The following is a 22,717-nucleotide window of genomic DNA, read 5'->3' on the forward strand; positions in this document are numbered from 1 at the left end:
AGGCAGGTTAGAATTCAGGTTGCTTCCATAGCTGAGTTGATTTTGAGGCAAACAAGAAGAGTTGCTTGTTTCTCTTCAGAAGTGTGCAGATCTACCTGAAGCAGAAGCATTCTTCTTGAAGCAGAATATGAATTTCATACTTTACTAAAATGGTTGATGGATGCTTAAGAGAAAACTTAGCAAAAAAATCTTTTTTAAGAGAGCATCATATCTTACCTTGCAAGTGGAATCTAAGCACGCAGCGTTGGTATAATGTTCATTTATATTGTAGAAGTTGACCAGTAAACTCTTGCCTTGATGCATGTGTGTAATGCTGGTGAAACTGTGACTCGCTGAACTGAAATGTAGAACTGTGGTTCTGGTTTTTTGTTTGGTTTGGTTTTTTTTTTTTAAATGGATGCCACTTTGCAGAATAATCCAGTCTCAGCAGCATGCTCCTAGCACATCTGCTGCTTATTTTTTTTTTATGTTTGGTTAAGTTTATAGAGTGCTTTGAGATGAATAGCATTACACAAGTATTATAATTATTATTTATCATCCTAGTCCCCTGCTGTGTTTACCTTGGTACTTGTGTGAGGCTGTGGAATTTGATTGGGGTAAGCTTCAGAAAGATGATAAGCAAGGTGCTCTACACACGTCCTTAGAAAGTGTGACTGAGTGTTTCAGAGCTGAAATGCTGTTGCTCGGAGTAGTTTTTCTCGAGCATGAGCTCCTGCTTCCAAGGGATACCAAAGCACATTTAATAATTGAGTATCTGCATGCTGCTATGATGCATGTCTTAATAACATTAGTAATGGTTGTAGGGCTGAAAGCCAATTGGTGGGGCCTTGTAGGAATGCCATATCTTGCAAACTTGTCTTGGTGGAGACTATCATGAAACTCCAGGATTGGGATGTTGACAGACCCTGATTTCAGTAAGAGCTGATGAGCTCTCAAAATTTGCTAAAAGGGCCTTTTGTACGTGCAAGGGGCCTGATCCTGTAGCATGTGCTCAGCAGTCTGAGCAAACACATCATCTCCCAGTCTGTCACTCTTTTGGCCATGCTGGCTGGCAGTTGTATACATCACATGAAGTATTCAGAATCCCACAGATTTGAGGAAAGCAAAAAAAAAATTTCCATAAATGTGCTTGCAGAAGGTAATTTGTGAGGGCATTTGAGGCTTCTAGCACGTGCCTTTTTGAGGAACAGCATTTGCTTTGTGCATGTTCATTTACCTACGTCAAAATAAAAAAAAAGAATAGGATTTTAAAAGGCTGGTTGCCATTTCCAACAGAGATAGTTTGCTGTTTGTAGAGGTTAATGTCTCTTTGCCTAGTTGCTCAGTCATCTTTATATAAAGGTCACTTCAGTAAAAAATGTCTGTTGGATGAATCATGCTGGTGGCAGATATATCTTAATCACTCTCCCAGCTCATGTACAGAACAATAGCAACAGAATTATCAGTGAGCAAATTGTAGCAATTATGCTAACACATAGCTCAGTCTGTGAGTGTAATAACAAGCTTGTGCTGTACTTCGGGTGGAAAGAGTTCCTGCTATTGAAGAAGTATAAATTAAACTGGAGAGTTTAAAAAGTTTGGTCATTGCCCAACCACAAATGGAAATCTTTTCATATGTATATTTCTTGGAATTGCTTTCCCCCTTCATATGGCAGGGGTCCATCCTACTGCTTTCCTCTTGGAGATAACTGGAATAAAAATACCTAAATGCATTCTGGAGGTGCATTTACTGCTGGTATAGTGAGTTCTTATTTCTGTTATTTTGCAGAGTTGTTTTATGTCTTCCTGACTTCATATACAAACCACCCACTAAATAAAAAAGAAGTTGCTTCCTGCAATAAAGGATCTGTGCACATGCATTTGTGTTCCTAGCATAGAGGTATCTTTTGTTTCTCAGTCAGTGGTCAAGGGTTGATTATTAAACATGTTTTTCCTGGTCCCAGCTCACTACCTGTTTTAAACTGGTGTTTGTTTTCATAGAAATTTACTGTTGGATTGAGAGAAATACTTTAATCTTTTTGGGATGCGATAGAGAGGCTGCTGGAGGGGACTGAAATATGATTATCTAGGAGGAGGGTAGCCCTGCCACTGTGCTTTTTGTGATGCATGGGTTGAAAAGATGAAGGCCCCGAGGTCTTTGCATAATGGAGGCTAGGGATCCCTTTGGTTCAACTGGGAAGATTTTATGCTGCAGATGAAGTTGAGAGGCTTCATAGGAGAAACAACAGTAGTGGTGAGGGACTCAAGTGGCTGCCTGTGGACTGATTCTGGTCTGCAAACTACTTCTGTCCAGGAGAGCGGCAGTGGATACCAGCTGAGCAGGGAGTTGCTGTTGGTACCATGTCACTGAAGGATGGCTATCAGAGTGCTACTGATGGTGGTGTAAGAGCACTTTCTCTGAGTCTTGAGGTGCTGTCTGTTATCTTATCCAAAGGTGGTAAATGAGGGGTGATTAAAGTGGAGACAGAGCCAAACCTGTCTGAAATTGGGGAACAGGATGAGAAGAGAGTTTTCAAAGCTGAAGATATATGATATTCTTTAGTTAACAGTGTCTCAGGTCACTCCTGATCACTCGGGGATGGTGGAGTCCTCAGAGGTGTTTAATGCAGAATCCCAAGGTCAAGATAAAGATGCCCCTGCCTTCTGTCTTCAGGAGCTCTTTTGTTCAAATCCGTACTTTTATTTCTGAGTAAAGTGTGCCCTAAGCTGCCCTCAGTGTGAATAATCCAGCTCCAGCTGTATTAGTAGCAATCATCTCTGAATGATGGCATCAGACTTTCAGTTTTTTATAACCAAGTCTAAATATGAGGGGAGGAGATGTGATTCATCATGGGGTTCTGAAATAGACTTCAGGGAAGAGGCCAGGCCAACACCCGTGCATGATGCAGTGCTTTCTTGAGTTGTTTCAGGATAGGAAATAATATTGTTGATAGGTCGAGGGTTGTGCCCTGACATCCATAATGTAAGTTGTGTGTATGTTTCCCCTTCTGATAATAAACTGCTCTGTTCTTTGCAGTGGAAGTGTTACAGAGCCTTGTGTCAGTAGAAGTGGAGCCACTGCCTGAGGCAGTAATACAAACCTTTGCTGCTCAAATACAGAGATCTACGTCACAGACAGACATTCCTGATGCTGACCTTTCAGTAGTGGACTCCAAAATTGTGACGAGCCTCATGCCCTTTCAGCGGGAAGGTGTGAAGTATGTCCTTTTTGCGTGCTGTTAAAAGCTAGTCCTTGCCTAGAATTCTGTACTTTATATTGATGCCCTGGCTGCATTCTCTTCCATGGAAGGCTCCACATTTCTCCGGAGCCTTGGGCTGTTACACTCTGGCACTCTGGGGTCTTGGTTGTTTGGTATGGTTTGGTTTGTTGGGGTGTTTTTTGTGGATTTTTTGAGTGACATATCTGTTTCTAGCTAGAATTCTTCATCGTGAGTCAGGAGGAAAGTAGCTTTTTGCTAGTCTCATAAAATTGTTCAAATGATACATCTCTGATCTCCCTCTTGTGATTCAGTATGTGCCAAATTGTCATATGATTTTTTTATTTTGTAAGGTCATCTTTTTTTTTTCCGAAGTGCATCTCTTTTGATGTTGTTGTTTTTTAAACATTAACTACACGCGGAAAAGTGCCAGGAAGTGGGACCCATGACTAACTATATGTAGAGATAAACTTTTAAATGTCACTGTCCCCATCACATATAGTCGTTAGTCTGTACTTACTGGTGTTAAAGTGGCATTATTTTTAATAATATTTTCTTAGGTCAGCCAGGATGAACTCTGGGACAGAATGTGAATAATATGGAAAAAATGTGCTTTAAATAATTGTAAGGTCTTGAGACTACTCCTCATATGATATCAAAGTCTCTAAGGACTGGGCTGAACCACTCTGTTCAGGAGCTTCCAAGCTTTGAGGGATTTGGGAGTTGCTCACTTGTGTTAAGACTAAGGGAGAAGATCCAGGTTTACTGAAGAACCCAGATCATTTCCAGGTGACCCACATTATAGGCTTGGTGATGAGTTGTGCTCATCTTGGCTGCCAGGACAGATAGTAACCCATTTCTTGACTGTTGCTTGTTTCTCCTCTGTATTTTTCCCAGTTTTGGAATTTTAAGAAATGGACGTTTACTTCTTGCGGATGACATGGGCTTGGGCAAGACCATCCAGGCGATCTGCATTGCTGCATATTACCGAAAGGAGTGGCCCTTGCTGGTGGTGACTCCTTCTTCTGTGAGGTTCACATGGGCAGAGGTACTGTGAGCTTGAGCGAGTGCAGGTGGCCACTAGAGGACATGTGTGATGGTTATGCTGTGTTGCACTCTGTACAAAGTTAAAACTTTAAAAAGATGTGTATTAAGGGGAAGAAACTAAAATTTGTACTCATTTAGAACCTTGAAGGGGGGGAAATTGCTTGGCATTGACTGTATGATATATGCCTGTTTTCTTTTATTGGCTGTTTTTCTTCCTGTGGTCCAGCTGATCTGTTGAAAGGAGGGAAATCTAGAGAAAATATCTCCTCTGACCCTCTGTTAACTTTGTTCCTGCAAGTCAGCTGGCTCCAAGGGGTGTGTTACTCATCAGCATCAAAGACAATACTTGCATTGAAGCAATTGTCTGTTGTATTTAAGCTCTTCATAGCAGTATTTGCCAGTCCTTAGCTGGAATAGAAATCCAGATGCTGGGATTCTCTGCTCTGTTCAAGAGGCCCCATTATAATCATTAACATTTGTCATAATACATCTTTTGGCCTGTCCACTGCATGCTGCTGACTCCTCTGAGTCCTTTATTAATGTTGATCAGAAGCCCAAGAAAGCTTGTATGGTTGGGAAACGTATCTTGAACTAAATCACTGAAATCACTGTTATGGCTTGTGCCCTGAGGCTGTTGGGTTGCCAAAGGCTAGTGAAATGTTCACTGTGGGAGAAAAAGGTAAGCCAGAGGTTTTAGGTCAGTAATTACATGCCTGAGCAGGAGAGGATGGGAGTTTAGCGTTCCCTGGAATGTTGCATTGATGAGAAGTGTATTGGTTGGGATTTGCTGGTTTTGTGCTGTAAGCAGGTTGTTAGAGCATCTTGGTTTGTGTTTTCACATCCAGTAGTGCAACAAAATGTTGGGTGACAAGGAAAGAATATTGTTTACTGAACAAAGGAGGGATGCTCATCATGTCTGGTATTTCAAAGGCCTGTAGACCTCTGGGTCAGCACCTAACCTGAATCCATGTCTTCTGTGGGATACCTACTGGGAACAATTTGGGGCCTGGTTTCCTGAACTGCTGGGCACCTGCAGTTAAACTCCTATACCCTGCTTCAAGAGATTTAAGCAATATGAGTTGTGGGTTTTTGGTTGGTTCGGTTTTTTCCCTAGAGTGCTTGATTTCCTCTTCCTTCCCCTACTTGCCATTCCCCAGGAGGCTGTTGTGGGAGATGTTTTGTTAGGACACTTGCTTTAGAATGATCTGCGTTGCTTTGTGGGTATGTGAAGGATGCAGGTCTAAAAAAAAAAAAATAAATGTGTCACAGACAGTGGAAGAAGATGGAGTTTATTACGGGCTGTAATCTATTCAATTCATTCTTGCACAGATGTGTTTTACTGTAATGGTAGAAGTTTTTGTGGTGTCTCCAGAACTGAATTGCCAGAAATTGTCTTAATCTCAGAGTTGTTGGCATCTTGTTTTGCCTTTCTGTGCTCAGATCACTGAGTGCCTTTATATTCAAGGTGCCATAGGAAGCTAGTGGAATGATGCCTGTTTAACATCTTTGTTGGCAACATGGACAGCAGGGTCAAGCGCACCCTCAGCAAGTTTGCTGACGACACCAAGCTGTGTGGTGTGGTCGACACGCTGGAGGGAAGGGATGCCATCCAGAGGGACCTTGACAGGCTTGAGAGGTGGGCCCGTGTGAACCGCATGAAGTTCAACAAGGCCAAGTGCAAGGTCCTGCACGTGGGTCTGCGCAATCCTAAGCACAGCTACAGGCTGGGCGAGGAATGGATTGAGAGCAGCCCTGAGGAGAAGGACTTGGGAGTATTGACTGATGAGAAGCTCAACGTGACCCAGCAATGTGCGCCTGCAGCCCAGAAAGCCAACGGTGTCCTGGGCCGCATCAAAAGAAGCGTGACCAGCAGGTCGAGGGAGGTGATTCTCCCCCTCTACTCCGCTCTTTGCTGTAGTTCAGCATTGAAACTTAAATAATTAATGGTCAGGGCAGTTTCAAAGCCCTTCTAGTGGACAAAGATCAGCATCAAGTGAGAAATATAGGATCGTTTTTACAGTGTGAATTAGTTATGTGCCCTCGATAAAAGGAGAGGGCAGTACAGCTAGGAGCTTCCAGATGCTTTCGAACTGCTGCCACCTTTGTCTAAGTTTTGGCTTAGTGTCAGCCATACATTTTTTGGTTGGGATCTAACCTTGCCTGAATGTTGGCTCATTTTGGTTGTAGTGCTTACTATAAGTGGTGAATGATAGTTAATTGTTAGTTTCTTGCATACTGAGAAATGTGAGAAGCTCACACTTAACTCCTTAGGCTACTGCATGTGGTTGCTGAACAGAGGAGAGGAATGGCGCTTGGGGGATTTCCACAAGTGAAGGGTCTAGAGACAGAGATGCCATTTCTCATTGCCACTCCTTGGATACATTTCTGTAAGGACCAGATCCTGATTGATACGCCCCAGCCAGTTCTCTGCAGAGCAACATCAGCAGAACTCAAATGTTGCAGAGAGGTTGGTGTCACTGGGGACACAATTACAAGGGAAATGGTGGGTGCTCAGTAGCTAACAGATGGGTTTGGGGGAGGATATCTTGCTCTAGTGTGTAGAGCATTTCAGGAGGTTGATTTGAATGACTATCACCACATGTATTTCAGCTGCTGTCATAGAGCAGCTGGTGTGTTGTCAACTTGATCTTTTAATTTTGTTTGTGGGGATTTTTTTTTTGGTAGACATTTTAAGAAGGAGAGGTAGTAGAAGAGTTTTTGTTGATCTGGATGAGTTGTACTTCATCCTTACTGTGGAGTAAACATTGCTATAGTGAGAGATGTTTACTGCTTAGAAGTCTGTGTTTCATAGCCTGAGGTTTCCTGTTGAGTGGGAAAACTAAATTTCCCTGTCAGTAGTGGTCACTGTATTCTCTGGCTCTGAACATAGCAAAAAACATTGTCAGGAAGTTATGCACATTTCTACTACAGATAAGATTATTTTATTTAATTTTTTTCATTAAGAAGCAAGAATAGACCATGTTTGAGCCTTCCTAGCTAGGCCTTATAGCCTGAGTTCTGTTCTTGATCTTCCCATTACCTAGGGCTGTTGTCTTTGGAAGGCTGCTTACCCTTACTGTACTCCCAGCTGATGTCTAGTGGTGGGTGGGGTGGCTCCATATTCTAAGCATTCATGAGGATGCTCTGTGAAGTGCTTTGGGGCTCTGACAGAGGACATAAGCATCAGAATGCAATTAATCGCTTTTCTCCTCCTCCAGGCATTTCACAGGTGGCTTCCATCCTTAAGTCCAGGTAGCACCAATGTCATAGTGACTGGCAAAGACAATCTAACAGCAAGCTTGATCAACATCATTAGCTTTGACCTCCTCAGCAAGATGGACAAGCAACTTAAGAGCACTTTCCAAGTAGTTATTATTGTAAGTGGTACACTACAATTTTTGAAGTTGATTGTATGCTGCAGACGGGGTAACCTTTGTGTTGTACAGCAGAGAAGTTTGAAGTGGGCCTCATTTAGGACAGAAACTATCTTGTGATTGTGGCTGTGATCGCAGCTCTCTTCATGAGTAGAAGCAGGAGGTTTCTATGAAACCTTTTGAGATAACTAGTAGAGTTTAATTCCTTTTTGATTCCTGAGGCTGTGTTTTCTCTTTTACTGGTTATGGTGCCTCTCTGATTTCATTGTGGTTGGGCATGTCCTCTGCTGGAGAGCAAGGTGTTTAATGTGGCATGTCAATACAGTGATCTTGGAATTGTATCTTTTTAAGATTGCTGTTAGTGTTTATCCAGTAAACCAGATAACCTCTCAACATCAAGCATGTGGGTAAAGCATCAAAAAATCTCCCTTTCCTTGTGTTCCACTGACAATCTGCATTAAGCCTTCTTTGATCACTTGTATCATTTCTTTTGTAAATTATTTTGAAATCCATTTTTTAAGCTTTTACAGAGCCGTGGTAAAAGGCATTTGTCTAGATTTCAGTTACTAAAAATTCAAAACATCTAGTGTTTCAAATCCAGCTTGGATCAATAGAGACCAAAAGTGTCTAGGTAGCTTACGATGAGTGTTTGATGTTCTCAGTCTAGTTTTCAGCACACATATGCACCTGTCCCTAAGATCGTGACAATTGGAACATAATAGTCCTTTTGTTTCTTAGCATCATATGGGAATGTGGGAATAGATGGGGTTCTTTGGAGACCAAACTGCTCATGGGGGAATTGATTTTTTTTTTTTTTCATTTTTATTTTTTTTCCCCTGTCCTCTCCCTGGCAAGACATTCTGTCAGGGTGGAAATGCAGATTGTTACTTTTGTGTGCTGGTGCTTGGGGTAAAGGGACTTGGGCTCTAGGGCTACCCTGGAACCTTTTACCAGCCCTGAGCTGGCAGGTGTTCTTTCTGTGTGTTTATACGTTCAGATTTGAACCCTGTATATGTTTTTACAGATGAAAGTAGTCCTACAGAGTGCTGAGCTTCCCTGCCTTTTCTTCCAATCTTCTTTTGATGGCTGGGAACATTAATGTAGCTTATTTGTTAATCAGGAGGGAGAAGGCTGTGCCTGAGAGGCTAAGCAGTTGTGTTGTCTTTGCATGCTTGGTTGCTTGCTCATCCACATGTGGAAAGACGAGAATGTACCCTTGGAGGGTGCTGATTACTTTTTTTGTCTAAGTTCTACCTTGCTACAGCAGTAGAAATGAAGCCTGTTTGAGGGTGATGTCTCAGGTAGGAGTCTATTATCCACCTGGTGAGCCCTATCAGCAGAACAGTTGGATCCTAATTAGATTTCTTTTTTTCCTTATCGTTTTCATTAACCCCTTATTTAGGGAAGTGGCACTGTATAGGCCTCCTATGTTTGCTGCATTTAAAGGACACGTAGGGGCAAATGAGTATCAGTGGTGGAAAAAATGTTCCTCTTTCTCCTTCCCTCTCCACCTCCCTCTGCTCACTTGTTTGTGGTCATTTGAGATTCATGGCTTTAAGGCTTGATTTCTGTTCCATTTGCTTGCAGCTGCGGGTTTGAATGTAGGAAGCCTGCTACTCTCCATGCTGTCTTTTTGTTTAGAATTTGATGTGACTATCCCAGTGCTTCAGATATCTTCTGGGATGATAGGCTTGTAATATTAGATAGCCAAGAATACTGGGAATTTGTTCTGTAACCTGCAGTTGAACTATTGATCAGAACTGTCTTCACTTTCATGCTTGTTTTGTTTCAGGATGAATCTCATTTCCTAAAGAACATAAAAACTGCACGATGCCGAGCTGCCATGCCTCTACTCAAGGTGTGTATACTGGGTGCCAAACCTCCAGCAGCTAAGGTCAGGCTGCCAAAGCAGTGTTGCTCCATATACCAGGTTTAGGAGCCAGCAGCTGAATTCTGTTGTTGTGCAAGTGGAAATCCAGGTAACGTTGTAGATCCAAGAGCAAAATTTGTCTCTAGCTTAGCCACTTGTTTCCATACAAATGTTAGATCTTAAGACCTAACAAAAGAACTTAATAAGCTCCCTTGATCTAGTTGTGGTACTGCCACTGATGAGTTTTATGGTGATGGGAGAAAGGGAATGTCAAAACTTACTGAATGTATTCAGAGAGAGTAGAAAGAATATAGTAGTGTCAACATAGCTTGTTTAATGGAAATAATCATTATCAGTTACTTCTTGGCACACAAATTGCTGCTGTATATCAAAATGACATTACCTAGGTCCCTTCCTTGGCTTTGGTTTTGGGTTCTACTCTGCTACTGCAAGCTTCCAATGTATTTGTGTGGCTGGGGTTCAGGGCCACTCCTGCTGGTTAAATGTAGAGAACTAGTAGGAAGTGGCAGAATGTGAGGTTAGCAAGGCAAGCTGCCCACAGAAGGGAGGCAATATTCAAGTATGTGACAGCAGGAGAAATGTAAATTTTAATGTCTACCCGTTGTCCTGGGATCAAAGACTCAAACTCTCCCTGGTAGCCTCTAGCAGATTAAAATTATGAGTAGTTTTTAGACACTGCAGAGTGTGCATTAGAACAAGGTAAATGCAGTTCCTCTTCAGCAATTATCAGCAAGTGTGTGTAAAGAGAAGATTCGATCTGTGATGGCTTTATAGCAACCAACTTTTATATGCGAGATTCTTAATGGCAAGTGGAAGGTGATTGTCCTTGAAAAACTTCATTGTTCTCCTTAAAGGCCTGAGTTTTGTCTTCTCTTGGCTTTCAGATCACTTCAGGTTTTTAATGTTTGGAAACTAAGTAGGAGGTTCAATTTTATGAGCAGTTTGAAGTACAATAACTAGGGTGTATGTCTGAAAATGGTGGAAAATAACAAATTTACCTCATTGCAAAATGCTCGAAAAGCAGTCTCATCCTTTCCTACTTGTAGCTTTGTAAGGATCAGCTTGTCAAAATTATTTGCAGGCTACAAGATATGAGAGTGAAAGATGGTAGCTGTTAAGCAGAGGTTAATTGCCTGTGTGAACTTACTGAAAATTTACAGTTTTACGCTGTCACATCACTGTTCTTAGAGAATTGAGAACTGGTGCTTCTGAAACTGAATTTCAGTCTTCTGAAAGCATTTAGTGTTTCATGTTTATATCATGCATTACCTCACCTGCAAACAGCATACAGTACCAGATGTTTATTGTTAGATGTTCAGGTAAATTTTATTCTCATGCTTGCTGGCTATAACTTCTGAAGTGAGTATTTGCTGTAGTAGCCACTCTTCTGCCCTCCTTGCTTTCCAATGTGGGCGTCTTGCTTTAAAACTAGCCCCTTTGGCAGTTTTGTCTTCTACTAGTGAATGATGCTGTGGTCACTACTGGCACATCACAGCAATGCTTTTGTGTTTGAAAGAACTGCCAAAATATGAGGAGTTTTGATCACTTGAATACTGGATTTAGCAACTATACTGTGGCATCTTTATAGTAAATAGTCAATGGGGTAAAAATGGGAGTGGTTTCAGTATTTTACGTGATATTTTTAATTATTGAGTAAGAGGCATTGATAAACATGCTGCTGAGGATAATATTCTTGCTCTTGCCTTCTTTATAGAATCACAGAATCGTTTAGGTTGGGAATAAACCTTTAAGATCATAAAGTCCAACCATTAACCTAGCACTGCCAAGTCCAACCACTAAACCGTGTCCCTACGTGCCACATGTACATGTCTTTTAAATACCTCCAGGGATGGTGACTCAACTGCTTCCCTGAGCAGCCTGTTCCTATGATTGACAACCCTTTTGGTGAAGAAATTTTTCCTAATATCCAGTCTAAACCTCCCCTGGAACAACTTGAGGCCATTTCTTCCTGTCCTATTGCTTGTTACTTGGGAGAAGAGACGGACCCCCCCACCTCACTACAGCCTCCTTTCAGGTAGTTGTAGAGAGGGATAAGGTCTCCCCTCAGCCTCCTTTTCCTCCAGGCTAAACCACCCCAGTTCCCTCAGCTGTTCCTCATAAGACTTGTGCTCTAGACCCTTCACCAGCTTTGTTGCTTTTGTTAAAAGGATTAGAGCAGTACTGGGACTCTTCAAAGAGACCAAAATAAGCTGTGTCCATAGGCAAGCCCTTGATAGGTACACTGTTTCTAGTGCCTCAGTCCTGATCTTAAGGTCACAGTATGAAGCCATGCCAATGCTGTAACCAGAGCCCCTGGAGCCAACTTGTGCCTTGTCTGCCTTCTGAGTGTTGCCTCTTCTAACTGTTGTTAGCATTGTACTACTTTAAACTTTCTGAAATTGCCGTAGTTGCTTATATTTCCTATGAGGTTCCCAACATCCTAAAGCATGAAAGCGTAGCCTTGAACTGACTGTTGGGGACAGAAAAAACCCCAAAACCAAACACTTAAGAAAAGTGATCCTCGGTCCTTACATGTTGCAAAGATTTATGAGTCCATAATGGCACTGGACAGATCTAAGTTAAAATGTTTCTGAGCCTGAAATGTTTCTGTCACTTCCATTCATACTTAATGGATTCTTTTTATCTTGATAGAATCTGCTCCTGTGACTTCCTCATTTGAATAATAAGTAAAATATAAAAATCATTGCAAGTGTTTAGACAGAACTGCACAATAATCAGATTAAATCAATACATTCATAATAAAGATGGCTTACCTTGGATATTAATTTTGAATCTGCTTTGTTAGACAGCCAAGCTGAATCTCCACCTCTAAAATATTTAACCCATGGTTACAGCATTTAAAACCTCATTTTAGTTTTAATATTTGACATTGACCAGTTTTCAAAATGAAGTGGTATTCTTAGCCACTCAGTAATAATTCATCTTTTCCTGCTGTCTTGTATATATTGCAGAGCAAGTGTTGTATAGAATTGTCAAGCAAAACCATGTATTAAACATGTGGCCTAAGTTTGTCAGTTGGGAACTTCTAGATATTTTTTTAATATTAAAAAAACCCACAAAGTCTGTGTGTGTGCGCACAGTATTTGGTGTGTGTAGTATTCAGTATCTTTTATGACATACTTAGCTGCTACCCTGACAGAGATTTAGGAAAGTTTTGCTTGGAACAGTGGGAAGTATGACCAGAAAGACTTTTTAATGTACTTTTATAATGGCTGGATGTATGCAATGACCACACTTGCTACCTGGTAGCTTGCCCCAGGTTGTCATTAGTTTAATTATATAGACATGTTGTGCCCAATTTATTGTTATTGGACAGAACTTTGAGAGGAGCTTATAATTACACAGTAATTATAAAAACAGTAAGATAGGGTGAGCTGAAATAGTAGCAGCAAAATGTTTAGGCCAGTTTTCTTATTCTCTTAATGTTCCCAGTGGATGTGCAAACTTGTGGGTGTGCAGACTTGTGCATGGGGGAGAATGCTTCATCCACCTACGTGGAACCAGGTGGCAGAGTTTGTACACAGTCTGTGTGCATCCCTGCAATATTATGGAGGCGGATGGATTGAAAGCCATAGTAGAAAACAGTCCTTTGATGTTTTGTCATGTGGCAAAAATCCTGCTTTGAAGCTCAGCCAGCTTTCACACTGGCCAGTCTGTGCCAGCAGCTGTGTGAGGTATGTCCCCAGCTTCAGCATCTCTTACGGTACTCGAGAGAACTAGAAGTTCCTGTGTTGAAAGTGGTCTTTTTGTCTTGTTTCCATGCACATCAAAGTGAGAATAGCCTCATACTGTTGGGCTTTGGTTGAGTCACCATTGTTAGGCCTGGCTTGTCCCTGCCCCTAATCCAGAGCTGTGGCAATCAGTAGTAGGACTGACTTGTCATCTTGCTGTTTTCTTTAGTCTCACGATTGGGACTAAGTTCTCCTGGGTGTACTGACAATACTGGTTGTTCCCTTTGCCTCTGTCCTGCATCTGCCTCCCTCAGAGGCAGAAAGTGTCATGGTGTTACACCTTTTGTAAGCATTTTGTTTTTCCCTTCCAAGATTAGACTGGCCCAGAGACGTGAACAAGGAGAGGGAGTATACATGCTACCAATATCCATAAAACAGCAAAGCCCCATGGGTGTAGATGAAGAAACAACAAAACATAAGTTTTTTCACTGATCTGTGGTGGGATCTCACGGAGACAGGAGTAAAAAGGATTCTACATCCTTTGACCAGCTGAAGTGCTGCATGATCTTTGTTCTCCTGTAATTGCATGAAGTATTGCAAGGCAGTGGAAACTAGGTCTCATTGTTTAACCTGGCAGGCAGCTAAAACAACCACACAGCTGTTGGCTCACTCTCCCTGCCTAGTGGGATGGGGCAGAGAACTGGAAAGAAAAAGGTAAAACTCATGGGTTGAGATAAAGACAGTTTAATAGGACAGAAAAGGAAAATAATAATAAAAAATAATGATAAAAATATACAAAATGAGTGATGTACAGCACAATTGCATACACCCGGAGCCAATGCTCAGTTAGTTCCTGAGCCACACCACCTCCTGGCCAACTCCCCAGTTACATACAGAGCATGACATCATATGGTATGGAATATCCTTTTCGTCAGCTGTCCTGGCTGTGTCCCCTCCCAGCTTCTTGGTTGCCCCCAGACTTCTCGCTGGCAGGCCACTATGAGAGGCTCAAAAGTCCTTGACTGCTTGGCAACAACTAAAATATCAGTGTGTTATCAACATTATTCTCATCCTAAATCTAAACACAGCCCTATACCAGCTGCAAGGAAGAAAATTAACTGTATCCCAGCTGAAACCAGGACACTGGGGAAGGTCCCAATGGAATATGGATGAGTTTTTCGGAAGCATGACAGTAAGTTTTTAGTGAAGAACTGAGTTAGAAACTGAGAAATAAAAAATACTATCTAATCAAAAGATTCCAGTGGCATAAAATGTTCTTATTCCTGTTGTGCTCCCTATAGGCTTTGTTCCACAACATTTGGGTAATATTACTAATGTGATTGTTCCTATTGAGCTGCTGTTCAGGTTAATAGTATGATGCACATCCTGATGTTTGCAGGGTTAAAGGTCTTTGTTTCTATTATGGAAGTCCAAATACATTGTGTGGCTGGAATCTAATACTCTTTCTGCTTGTTTTAATAAAGAGATGCTTAAAAATAATAGAGGGGAAATAGGTCAGTGCTGAAGGTAGAAGGTGAGGAGGGAACACAAAAATCTCCTTTTCCAGTAGGAAATGAATAGCAGCTGTCTTTAAGCATTACAAATCCACATGGATTGGATAAATAAGCCTTTGCTTGTTGTCACCTGCTGAGAGAAGGAACTTCATCTTTAAATTGGAGAAGCTGTGGGCCCTCAAGGCTGCATCTTCAGATCTGCTCTTACCTTCCAATTTCCCTTCCTTCTCGAAGTGGAGAGGTAGTATAATTTGCTTCGGTCACAGCTGATCACTGCCATTTGACACACATTCTCTGTCTAGATGTCACTTAAGAATAGGGAAAGGCATTTATATTTTTTGGAGCAACCCCTGTAGGATCATCTTATGAAATGCAGAGCCCCATCTATCTTACCCAAGTACAGAAACAGACTCCTCAAAACAGCTGCAACCCTTTCCCTTTATCAAGTCTTCTATTTCATCAGGTGATTGTGATTATCTCTATTATATTATGGCCTCTCAGATTTTTCATTTCACAAAAGGTATTCTTATGCTAAGCAGTTCAAAATGACAGAGTCAGCAAAAACTGGGGACACGAGTGTACAGCCAGAACCAGCCACACATATTTTAAAAAGTGTGTCAGTCTGTTAGCATATGGCAGAGCTCCTGCTGTGAAATTCATTTAAAACAGAGATAGTCATTGTATGTTAATGAGGCTGTTTGCATGTTCAATTATTTCTTTGTGGCATAACCTCCCCTCCTCACTTACTCCCCTTTGAATCAGTTGGGTGCTGGGTTTTGACCTCTAAAGTAATTGCCATCAGGGGTTATCATTTCATAAATCATTCTTTGACTTTCAAAAGTGACTTTTGTAAATCTTGTCACAGCTGTGGAATTAATTCCTCCTGGTGTATTGTGTGTGTGGAAGTGTAATGCTAAAAAGCCACAATTGTCTTACGTTACTTAGTAAATGAGCGCTACAGAACAGGTCTCCGCTAGTCAAGTCACTGTCAGAGTTCCCTTAAGCAATGTCACAAGAAAGTAGTTGTAAGAACACTCACAAGGACACATGAGAGAGGAGGAGTGCTTCTGGGGGAAGATTAAACTTCATGCCTAAATGCTAACGAGCAGCTAATGTTAGCTTTCCTGTGTGAAAATATCTATCAATTGATTACGGATCTGATTTTGTTAGAAAGTCCTAGCTGGTCACTGCAATCTTCTTTTCTGTGGTGATGTTCCATATTATTCTTATAGACCTCAGAAGAAAGAGGGTAATCTCTCACTCTTGACACCACAGAAGGTTCAGCAGGAAACAAGAATTAAGCAGTGATCAGTAGAGACTTCTCTGCAGGAGCAAATCTTTATTGGCATCTATTCAAAATGAGTTGCCACTAGAAAAAGAAATGTGAATCAAAGCCATTTCTTTCATCCAGAATTTAAGTAAGCCTTCAACACTTGGAAACTTGTCATCTTAGGATTTTTTTTTCTTCTCTTCTTTCTTGGACTCCTTCTGTCATGGATTTTAAAACTGAAAGGGACCCTTGGGATAGTGAGTTAGACCACCCATGTTCCACACAATTTTCTGAAATTAATCTCTTTGTTATTCACATCTCTTTTAGAGCTAGTGTCTTCTGTAGTTTTGTTGGGGTTTTTTGTCATTGTTTTTTACTTCTTGATTTGTTTAAAATTGTTAATTACAGAAGATGTATTACAGCCCTTGGTAAGTGCTTGCAGTGGTTAGATACCTTATCTGTTCAGAAATAAGTTTCATGCAGCCAAGCAGCAGCTGGACAACTTTAGAATTCAAATAAACTGTAACTTAATGATTCTGTCTTTTGATACCTATTTAGGGATTGGGGAAAGAGCCCGACTAATTGTTTTGACTTCTGAGGAATTAGTGTTCCTACCTCATCTCATGTAGCCTCTGGGGAACACCCTCCAAAGAGGAGAAGCCTTGAGAATGACATAAAACCTTTCCAACACGGTTTTATGTTGCTTTTAGTATATTCCTGGTCTGTTTTGAGTGAACTTCTCTTGCTTTAGCTTGATCCAGAGTTATTTGAAATGAGCTATCTGTAATTGCATGACCTCCACGTTGTCTTTTTCCTAGCAGTGGCCTTCTGTTAGTCCAGGAGGAAAAAGTTAAATTTGGAGGTTTCTTATCACATGTGGGACTGACTTGTCTTGTGTTTCAGCAGATTTCTCAGGGTGGTGTCAGTTTACTCCTCAAAGGTATCAGATATTGTCTAGGTTCTGCTCAGTTGTCCTCCACTGTTACCTTAATTTTAAAAACTGACCTAATTTCTGCTTTATCACTTTGTTTGCTCATGGGATCTGATAGCTTTGATCTCTGTGACTCCTCCCTCTTTTGAGTAGCGTAGGCATCTCTGTCTTGTGCAAACTAACTCTCACCCTCTGACGTGTCCAAAGGTTTGGCCTCTCCTCTTATTTAGTTCAATAAATATCCTGCTTTTTTAAATGTTTATGGGAATTGTCTGATCCTGGTGGTGATGACATTTCCTTCTCATCTGTTTAATAGGGATGGAGGGAGAAGGCAAGTCCCACCTTGATTACAACCTATTTATAAATATCTGATAAAAAGTCCTGAAATTAATTTCCGGTAGCTGCTCTGTGAACTCTTTTTCCACCAGATTTGATTGGTGAGTGGATGAATCAGCTGAATAGATTTGGGTGACTGGTGGATCTCAGTGAAATGATAAAAGAATTTCATTTTCTTTTTCATTTAAATGTGAATGAGCTGTTGGTACAGATGTCACTCAAGAATCTCTTTGTTATTTTAATGAACCTGCATTAAACCATGCAGGAAATTACAAGGCATTTGTAATTTAACTACTATATGTGAATTTACAGCAATAGAAATTCATAGCTCTCATCTAATAATAGAATTAGATAATAATGGAGGTATGAGGGTAGAAATGCATCATGGAGGCTTTTATGTCTATAGTGTAATTTTTTTTTCACCGCTTTTTAGGAGCACCTACTTCAGATACAGGGTTCCCACCCCATCCCCTTCCTGTCTCCCCTACAACACCTGTTTTACAGTTTTCTTATATGATTCATATTTATTAACTCCTGTTCTAGCATCCATTTAGCTGTGTCTAGACTCATCATGGCTGTCAGGTGGGCATCTTCTGCTCCTGTTTCAGGCAGCTTCATCCTTCTCTCCTTGCTAGTAGAATTCAAAAAGAAAAAAATGAACAAAAAAATAAGAAAAAAAATTCTGCTTCTCTGGATCTCTTTTGCTTTTGTGGGGAAGTGTGGTGGGTTGCCCTTGACTAGATGCCAGGTGCCTACCAAGCCACTCTATCACTTCCCTCCTCAGCTGGACAAGGAGGGAAGAAAAATAATACGGAAAAAAACTCTCATGGGTCAAGATAAAGGCAATTTAATAAAGCAAAAGGCTATGTGTGGAAGCAAAGGAAACCCCAAAGATTTATTCTCTACTTCCCATTAGCAGGCAATGTCCAGCCACTTCCTGGGAAGCAGGGCTTCAGTATGCATAGCAGTTGCTCTGGAAGACAAATGTCATAAATAACAAATGCTCCTCCCTTCTCTTAGCTTTTATTGCTCAGCAGACATCATGGTATGGAATATCCCTTTGGTTAGTTCGGGTCAGCTGTCCTGGCTGTGTCCCCTCCCAAGATCTTGCCCACCCCCAGCCTACTGGTGAGGGGGAATGTTGGAGAGACAGCCTTGGTGCTGTGCCAGCTCTGCTCAGCAGTAGCCACAACACTGGTGCGTTACCAACACCTTTCTAGCTACCAATGCACAGAGCTATGAGAGCTGCTGTGGGGAAAATTAACTCTGTCTCAGCCAGACCCCATACAGGAAGACAGCCTGTTTATGGCTTGCTGTGACAGGTTTATTACAAGAGAATTTATTTTGGAGGAGAGGATGTACCTGAGAGGGTGTGTCATTTTCCTGTGACATCTGATGCCAAATGAAATGTTGAAGTGTCCTACTTCCTAGAAGTTTTAAGCACTGTCCTTCAGTGTCTTCAGGCAGCAAAGGCTGAAAGTATCTGTGGAAGGTGAGGTACTTTTCCATTTAGGGTGCTTGGACAATGGCTCTGGGATTTTATTTCAGGACTCTAGATGACTTCTTTGCAGGTTCTGCTTATATTGTAAGCTGTATGATAACGATGCTTTATTTTGCTTTCCCAGGCTGCCAGGAGAGTGATCTTGCTTTCAGGAACCCCTGCCATGTCACGACCCGCAGAGCTCTACACGCAGATTGCGGCTGTCCAGCCAGCCTTCTTCCCGCTGTTCCACTCCTTTGGGCTACGCTACTGTGATGCCAGGAAGGTACTTCAGTGGGGGAAGTGGCAAACTTGGACTCTGCAAACAGCATGTTACTTTATTTTTTTCAAAATGTGGAGGCTTCTTCCTTCCTTCCTTCCATCCATCCATCTGATGTTAAATCTGTTTTGAGAAAGTCTAACTGCAGAGTAATGCTTTGAAAGCTGTCAACCTGAAAAGCTCTAGATGCTGTAATGGTGAGCCTGAGACATAAAGGCAGTAATGCTGCTTGTCAAAATCTGCCCTGAAAGCCATGGAAGTGAAAAGCTAAAGAAAAAAAAATATTAAAAAAAGGCCATATTCTGATAAGAACTTGCCTCCAGAGTGTTTTAACTGGGTAGATTAACTATGGGGCCTTTAAACAGCTGCAGGTTTCGACTAATAAATTAAAAAAACCTCCAAAAACCAGTTTCTAGTCTGCTGTAGTGACTGTTTAACAAAGCAAGGCCTCAGTTGCTTGGGATTTTGGATTTTATACCTCCAGGTAAGTAAAAAATGAAGACTTTGTATTCCACCCTCTTCTAATTCAGGAAATGGATGTGATCCTCAGCATATCTTGAAAATAAATTCTCTTATCTGTGCCAGCTGCTCAGCAGTGGTTTCAGCAGAGTCATTGAGTCCAACTACTGCAAGATCTTGGCTTTGCAGGAAGCCAGCATTTGCACCCGTGACAACAGGTCTGCCTTGCTCTCAATGTATGGGCAACTCAGCTGTGCTTGGATTTGCCATCTCTAGGGCTGCTGTGTGTGTTGGAACACACGCTGCTAAGAGAAGAGCTCTTGCTGCTGGCTGTTGTACAAGGAGGCTCTAGGATCTTCTGTGTTGGTTGCATAGACACAAAAAGGGGAACCAAAGTTCCCCTGAGTTTTGAATTGGAATAAGAGTCCTCTACTCTGGTTTGCCCTCCAGTTCCTCAAGGACAAGCGTGTAGCAGTTACTATGTGGCACAGAATGGGTTGGCAGTATGAGCATGGACCTGTAGTGCATGAACTTGCCTGCTCTGCTTTGTTCTCCATTTCACTTGTGCCTCATTTACTGTAAGACTGGGCAATAACTTTCAGCAGAGTGGTTGGAAACACCAAATGACCGTTTCAATGCTCAAATATTTACAGAAGAACTGAATATCATCAGTGTATGCATAAAAATAGCTATAGCTATTTGTAGGGTTTTTGTGTTTGTTTTCTTTTCTCTGGGGTAGCTAACATATGCCAAGTTTCCATCAAGAAGATTCATATTCAGTCTCATATAAAGTTCTCAAGTCCCCTTTTTCTTAGATCTGAACGTGCACTTTTACTGTCATAGCTAGTGTAGTGCTGCTCTATGTACGTCCGAATGTGCAAGCTAGATGAGCAATTGATTTGCGTAGGTAATCATGTGCTGATGCATTGATTAAAGTAAGGCCATTTAGCATGCAGAATCACAGGTACAGAACATTCCAGTTCTGGAAGATGACAGCATTCATGTTAGCAAAGCACTGCTTTCCTGGCAGAGGATAAACTTACTGTTTCTTATCCATAGTAGGAATCATATAGAGGGAGAGGGCTGTGTCTTCTGCTGTGCTTCATTATCTTTGTTGAAAGATTCCTGTCTGAGCAGTGTCCAGAATGCTTCCTAGAGGGAAATGAAAAGATGCAGTTTAATCTTGTTGGTTTTCTGCAGTAAAAAGGAAAGTTGAATTGCAACATGTGAGTCTAAATAGGTTTGGAGTTTCCTAGACCCTTTGAGGGTAAAGTTCTGCATGACTAGCTCTTGCTTCAATTATGAGGCATATGGACCTCAGGTAAGATGTTGAATTGGATAAAGGAAATAAAATTGTTTTACACAATCCAAGTTGTAATGGTATATTCTGTGTAAATGAGTTTTCAACCTACAATGAAACTCAGCACGGAGGTCACAGTCAGTATTGACTCCCCTTCAAAACCTCTGCAGGGTTTCTAGTACAATTTTGTTTCCCTGTTTGCCCTGCCTCTACTAGACAGTTGAACATTCCTGGTCTTCTCAGTGCTCGCATGGGACATTTTGTTGCAGTTAATGTCAGTAAGTGATAGAGTGAACCTAGAAAAAAATTGGTTAGTTAGAGAAGAAGTAGGGCTGCCAGAAATGAAGAGATGTGGATAGTATTAGAGGAAAAAAATGGGACTGCTGAATACTGGGTTGCCATAGATCCACTCAACAATGAGTAAATTAAACGGCGTTTTGATGATTGTAGTTGTTCCCTCATGACTCTAGTATGTCACTCATGTTCTTTTTTGCAGCTCTAACCTGAGATTGTGTTAGGAGTTACATCCTCTCTGAAGAAGTGTTGTGGTACTTTTGCTGTCATTACTTAAATAGGTTGTTCTTTCTGTCCTGAAAGTGGCAGCATTATGAGTGGGGATGGAATTGCACAGAACCAGAAGGGTTTTGCAAGGCTTCTGAAGATCTGTCAGGATGAAAGGTGTTATCTAAAAATGTTTTGGTATTAATAAATCCGATTGCATTATAAGATTAAAGAAAAATTGACAAACCTGAACCATTTAAAACTAAAACCCAACTAGTTTCTGATTGAAGATAATAGATTTTTATGACAGAAAATTGTGAATATTTGGCAGATGTGATTAGAAATGATATAAAGTAAGTTTATCATTTTGTAATTCAACCTCCCAGCATCTGTACTCTTAAAAATGCAGCAAGTGAAATGTCACCTGCTTATTTACAAAATATCTGAAGTCTGTTTCCCAAAATACATGCTGTGAATTCATTTTTCAAACTGGGTGATGTTGGCAAATATTAAATAACTTCTATCTGAGCACATGCTTTGAATTTGTAAGAGTTTGGCAGCTTCTACTAACACTGTAATAAGTTTACTGACTCATGTAAGATGCTGTAACACTTTGGTAAGAAAATCACAGTTGGAAGCATTTGTTCTGGAATGTTATGGATCAAAGCCAGATGTGTATTTTGGCAAAATAAATGTCACTTTTTTTTCTCTCTCTTCTTTTCCACAATAAGAGATATTAAACTATATTTTAATAATTCCAAAAATAATCATATTTTTATCATTAGCGAGGTGCAGCACAGAACTAGCATGTTTCCTTGTTTGCAAATTATTCCAGCAACAGTCACCGTGAAGGAAATCTAGTCGTCTGAACATACTGTAGGGATTCTGCTTTTTAATATGACAGCGGATAGTATATTGGCTCTGTTCTTTCAGTTATGATGATGTTACTCTTCTGAAATGAATTGCGCTTTGTGGACACAAAACATATGTATTACTTGTTATAGAATTGGAAAGTGGAAAAATGTGGGCTGCATGAGTAGAATGAGGTAGCCTGGGGAGAGTGACCAGGCCCTGTAGCAGGTCTTGCTGCTACTCAGCTACCAGTGCACTGAGCAGTGTGGGCAGAGGGCTTAAGGGGCTAGGTGCAGCATCAGGTGGAACCTTCTTGGTTCTGTACATCTGCTCTGCTGGGTCCACAGAGCCTGAAGAAATGCAGAAAGAAGGCACAAAGGCTGGGGCTCAGCACTGTCAGCTTTCATGCAGTGTGCCTAAACCTAATAAACCCAGCTAGACTTCAGCTAGCTTTTCACAGAACTGAGGGATGTATCTGCATTGCACTCCTGGTTTCAGGGAAGCAGAGCAGTAATACCCATGTTGGTTTTTTGAGGGCTTAGCTTAGATCCAGGTGGGCTTATTACCTCTAGCTGTATGCCAACTGTGCTGTT

General features: G+C 41.2%; 1 protein-coding gene across 3 annotated transcripts in view; it reads left to right on the forward strand.

Moving 5' to 3' along the window:
• SMARCAL1 (SWI/SNF related, matrix associated, actin dependent regulator of chromatin, subfamily a like 1) overlaps positions 1-22,717 on the forward strand; it is a 45,686-nt gene that overhangs the window by 7,680 nt on the left and 15,289 nt on the right. For all 3 annotated transcript variants that reach the window (XM_054829555.1, XM_054829557.1, XM_054829558.1), the window contains exons 6-10: positions 3,017-3,197; positions 4,095-4,245; positions 7,463-7,621; positions 9,411-9,476; positions 18,878-19,018. In XM_054829555.1, the coding sequence (XP_054685530.1) occupies positions 3,017-3,197; positions 4,095-4,245; positions 7,463-7,621; positions 9,411-9,476; positions 18,878-19,018 (698 nt within the window). The remainder of the gene's footprint in view (positions 1-3,016; positions 3,198-4,094; positions 4,246-7,462; positions 7,622-9,410; positions 9,477-18,877; positions 19,019-22,717) is intronic.

This window comes from Grus americana, chromosome 6, assembly GCF_028858705.1.
Source record: "Grus americana isolate bGruAme1 chromosome 6, bGruAme1.mat, whole genome shotgun sequence".
Classification (NCBI taxonomy): domain Eukaryota; kingdom Metazoa; phylum Chordata; class Aves; order Gruiformes; family Gruidae; genus Grus; species Grus americana.